General features: G+C 39.9%; 1 protein-coding gene across 1 annotated transcript in view; it reads left to right on the top strand.

Annotated features, from left to right (window-relative positions):
* The window catches only part of LOC131346717 (uncharacterized), a 27,828-nt gene extending 25,434 nt beyond the window's left edge, over positions 1-2,394 (top strand). Inside the window, exon 8 of the mRNA XM_058380290.1 lies at positions 8-2,394. Within this exon, the coding sequence (XP_058236273.1) occupies positions 8-144 (137 nt within the window). The 3' untranslated portion in view covers positions 145-2,394. The remainder of the gene's footprint in view (positions 1-7) is intronic.
* Positions 2,395-5,217: the final 2,823 nt, after the last annotated feature.

The following is a 5,217-nucleotide window of genomic DNA, read 5'->3' as shown; positions in this document are numbered from 1 at the left end:
TTTTCAGCTGGTATTAAGACACACATCACTGTCCTGATCATTATAATAGTGCTGATCATTATAATAGCAGCTGTGTCCATTTCATATACGTATTACAGATGCAAGGGTAAGAAGGGTCAGCAAGAAGGGTTAGAAAGCAGCTGAGAAACCACAGGCACAACAACTATGTGGACCACAGTGCTGAGGACCATGGAGAATTGTAAATACTGCTGAACTTAACACCTGAGTGATAATGCTGCATTCAATTAAATTTTAACTAAAGTTATAAATTTCCAGCCTTCAGTAGGGAATCCAGAGAAACAACCCCATCAACTCAGGAATCCTCTTTGTAACGTCATGAAGATCTCCTCAACTTCAAGTTCAGCATGTGACATTAAATCAACAGGGCTGCTCACAACATAAAGAAAAAACACAGCAGCACAACGCTATTTTCAAATAAATCAATTAAAAATAAATTACATGAAATGAAACACCGTTTTTCTCCAGGACCTGGTGTGACAGAAACATACAACAAGTTCAAACATAAAACAACAACACAGAGCTAGGACAGAAGTTTGTCCAAGACACATACAGTGTACAGTGTGCAGCTGGGTGCAAACAGAGCAAAGACAAGACAGTGCAGAGACAGGAAGTACAAAAAAACAACACAAAAAACAGGACATAGCACTGAAAAAGAGATGTGTAATGAAATGAAAATGAAGTAAAATGAAATGATGTAATATATATATATATAACGGCCTCCACGTATTGTGCAAAAATGCAGTAGCAGCGGTTGAGGTAGTGCAAGTAGAAATAAACATAAACATAGCAGCAGATGAAATATTAACAAGGGTTGAGGTAGTAATGAACAATATAGTTGCAAGCAACGATGATCGGGTCAAAACAACGGCGCCAACACCGCCCAGGCTCACCAGACACAGTGGGCACAGTAGGTACATGCATTTAAAGGGGAAATACCAAAAGAACAAGAGTGACAATTTGGGTGTAATGAAAGTGATCACAGCAATGTCCACTGAGGGGAAAAAGACAACTGTCTCTCTGTCTAAACAATATAAGTGACAGTTTGGGTGTAATGAAACAGATCATAGCAATGTCCAGTGATGTCCAAAGGGACAATGACTCTCCCTCTAAACTATATTACTATATCAGTTTATATATATATATATATATAGAGAGAGAGAGAGAGAGAGAGAGAGAGAGAGAGAGAGAGAGAGTCACCCAGAAAAATGTATAGACATTTCAGAAAAAGAAAAAATTGTATAAATATTTTGTTACTAAATTTATTGCTATATGTTATAGATTGATATCTATGATGATATTATGATAATAATATGTTAATTTTAATAATATTATATTAATATAATATACATCATACTGTTTTTCTTTTCCTGAAGTGTGTATACATTTTTTGGTTGACTCTGTATATATAAATTGTGAAAATGAAGCCATATTTAAAAAAAGAAATAAATAAAGGGGAAAATGCCTCTAGTGGACATAGTCTAGTACTGCAGGAGTCAGGCCAAAACCATGTCCAGTCAATGGTCTGATTAATGTAAAAATTTGTTGTGAGCCGTTTGAGCGTCACAAAATCATGAAACTAAGCAGAATCACTCACAACCTTTATGTTTTTTCTATGTAACATTTGGAACATTAGGACTTTCCACTCGTAAGATATGAGAAGATTCATTTTCTTCTATTATGTTCTCATGTAAATTGTCGCCATAGTAACACGATTCAAAGTATCAAAAATTCCTTCACAGTTTCACATCAGCCATGTCCTGACATTATTCTGACTGATTTTCAACCAAATCAGGTGAAAGGGAGAAAATATTAGATTTCTAAAAGTGACACACTTCCTGCTGCCAGTTGGTGGCGCTATGACTGAGACTCACAGTAGTCATGTCCATGTGATCAGCTTTCTTCTCTTAACATAAAGTTGAGGTTTGATGTACATCACTTAATGTACACAGAAGTTATTAGCCACTTCCTGTTTCCTTTTATTCACCATAAGTTTAAGGGCTCCTCACGGCTGAACCGTTTGAGATCAAAAATCCCTCAACTTTACATCCTCAATGTCGAGATCATATTAGCCTGGGTTTGGGCCCTAAATATAAGTCTGTGCACACAGGTGTGTGTGTGTGTGTGTGTGTGTGTAGAACAGTTCAGTCCTGGGTGTTGAGGAGCCTGATGGCTTGAGGAAAGAAACTATTACACAGTCTGGTTGTGAGGCCCAAATGCTTCGGTACCTATTTCCAAATGGCAGGAGGGTGAAGAGCAGGGCTGGGCAATTAATTTCTACAGGGGGCCACATAACAAATATGAACTGTGTTGACCTTGCAAAAAGCAAAAAAAAAAAGCAATAAATGATATATTTTGATTAGCTGCTGCTGGTAATCAGAAGAATAAGGATATTCTGTAAATATTTATGTAAATTCATGAATTGTTGTGTAGGTCAAAGAGGAAAATAATCCTATAGAAGTAATAAACAGTTTAAAACAAAAACAATCATTGCATCACCGTTTCATTTTATTTTTAACTTGTTAATCTTCACAAATACTGAAAAGATGTTTTGCATTATGTTAAAGATAAGCAACTGCTCAACTTCATTCAGAAAGCAATAAGTTCTTGTTTTTAGTTCATTTTAATTGTTCAGTGAGAAAAATCCAGTCTGCCAGCTCTTCTGTGATTTTGAAGTCTGCAGTGATCCCACCTAAGATGATGAGTAGCTGGGCAGTGTCACGTGAATCACAGCTCTCATCCAGAGCGGTCATAGTCATCTCATCCATAGTCAAAGTTGACCGCTCTGTTCCTCAGCTGAAGCTCCAGATTTCCCGCGATGTCCTCAACTCTTCTCGTTACAGTGCGTCGAGAGAGGGGGACATTCTCAAATGAGGATGGAAGAGCACGCACTTTCATCCACGGCTTCTGGTTGGAGCGTGTTGTGATGGTCTTGGAGACGGTCACGTCATCGATGCACTTCCCGATGAAGCCGGTCACTGATGCCGTGTACTCCTCCAAGTCAATAGAGTCGCTGTTGGTTGCAGCCTCCCTGAACATGTCCCAGTCAGTGCACTCAAAACAGTCCTGAAGAGCAGAGATGGCTCCTGCTGGCCAGGTCTTAACCTGTTTCAGAACCGGTTTAGAGCGGTCTGACGAGTGGTCTGTATGCTGGAATCAACATAACAGAGACGTGGTCTGAGTAGCCGAGGTGGGGGCGGGGCTCCGCACGATACGCGCCAGGAATGTTTGTGTAAACAACATCCAGCGTGTTCGCCCCTCTCATAGCAAAGTCCACATGCTGATGGAATTTAGGGAGCACTGTTCTGAGATTTGCATGATTGAAAGAGCAGTGTCACAGTTGCTGCCTAGCATATATCTAAGGGTTCTACATATCATAACAGAGGGCTACAAACCCACACACCACCATCCCTCCCAGATGCCCTGCCCACTGCCGTGCACAGAGAATAGAACCAGTTTCTTTCTCCCTTCTGAGCATGGGAGTTAGAGAGCAAGATCCCCCCTCCAAGAGGGAGTTTGACTTCTACAGCTTCTACCAAATCTCAAAAGCCCCCAAGAGCAAGCAGCACCCAAGAGGATCAGGGGCAGCATTTGTTTTTAGATCTAGTACTCTGAGGGGTGTATGGGCCCACAGAACTGATGCTCACACCCATCAAGTTTTGAATTAGGTCTGAGGACAGTCGCCAGGGATCAATTCAATTTAATTTAATTGATTTGTATAGCATTTTAACAATGGGTATTGCCTCAAGAAGTATAGAAACATAAAAGAAATTATAACTTTCAAATTAAGTTACTATTTCTTTCTAACATTTATTCCTAATGAGCAAGACTAAGGCAACAGTGGCAAGAAAAAACTCACTGAGATGATATGAGGAAGAAACCTTCAGAGTTAACCAGGCTCAGAAGGAAACCCATCCACATTTGAGTGACACTGGACAGTAAATAATGTAAATGTAAATAATATTCTTTATATAACAGTTTATAGTCAAGTAGAATTGAGTTCATTATAGAATTAACACTATCTTGCATGCCCAGTTAGGGCACTTGGGAAGTACATCTTCCACTCTAGCCAGGCTGTTAGCGGTAACCCTGTCACCAGGCAGTGCCTATTTCATTGGGATGTAGCACATGCTTAGGAGGGGTGCTGAGTTATTACTGTCTTTTTAGCCATGTTTTCTGGGTTGTTTTCTGGTCATTGGTTAGGAAATTAAAATAGAAGTGTTTTTAAAAAACATTGTTGGAATGGAGCCTTCAAGAAGGAACTTTACTGAGAGGTGGAGAGAAGTTTCACCTTTCGCCCTGCACCTTCAGCAGCTCCAGAAGCTCAGAAAGATTATTCTTTATGAGTTTCAGCAGATGCTCCAGTTTCCTCCCACAGTCCAAAGACATGCTTCTAGGCTGATTGGAGTCTCTAAATTGCTGGTAGTGTGTGATTGTGTGAATGAATGAGTGTGTGTGTGTGTGTGCCCTGCGATGGGTTGGCACTCCATCCAGGGTGTATCCTGCCTTGATGCCCAATGACGCGTCACAGACAATGAAATGAAGGTTGAGGGAGGGAGGGAGGGAGGATGGATGGATGGATGGATGGATGGATGGAAGGAAGGAAGGATGGATGGATGGATGGATGCTTTATTCATCCCAAAGGGAAATTCACAGTTTCCAGCAGTATCCACAAACACAGGTAATAGAAAAAATAGGAATGAATATAACAAAAATACTAAAATACCCAAATTAGGGTACAAAAATATAACAAAAAATATATCAAATAACAAAAATATAAAATATTACCAAATATAGCAGAAAAAATACAAAATACAGAGATTTAGGAATAAATATGGAGAATGAGATGAACAAGATAAGTGATGTGCAGAACAAGTGTTTAAGGTTACAGACCTGTCGATGTGCAAAAACTGTGTGTTTATGAGTCCTGTGCAAATCTCAGTGTAGTGAGAGTTCCGTATAAACCGGAGTGTAGTGAGAGTTCCGTATAAACCGGAGTGTAGTGAGAGTTCCGTATAAACCGGAGTGTAGTGAGAGTTCCGTATAAACTGGAGTGTAGTGAGAGTTCTGTATAAACTGGAGTGTAGTGAGAGTTCTGTATAAACCGGAGTGTAGTGAGAGTTCCGTATAAACTGGAGTGTAGTGAGAGTTCTGTATAAACCGGAGTGTAGTGAGAGTTCTGTATAAACCAGAGTGTAG

Source organism: Hemibagrus wyckioides, linkage group LG26 (assembly GCF_019097595.1).
Source record: "Hemibagrus wyckioides isolate EC202008001 linkage group LG26, SWU_Hwy_1.0, whole genome shotgun sequence".
Taxonomy (NCBI): Eukaryota; Metazoa; Chordata; class Actinopteri; order Siluriformes; family Bagridae; genus Hemibagrus; species Hemibagrus wyckioides.
The sequence above is the reverse complement of the archived record's forward strand: the minus strand, read 5'-3'. Positions and strand labels throughout refer to the sequence as shown.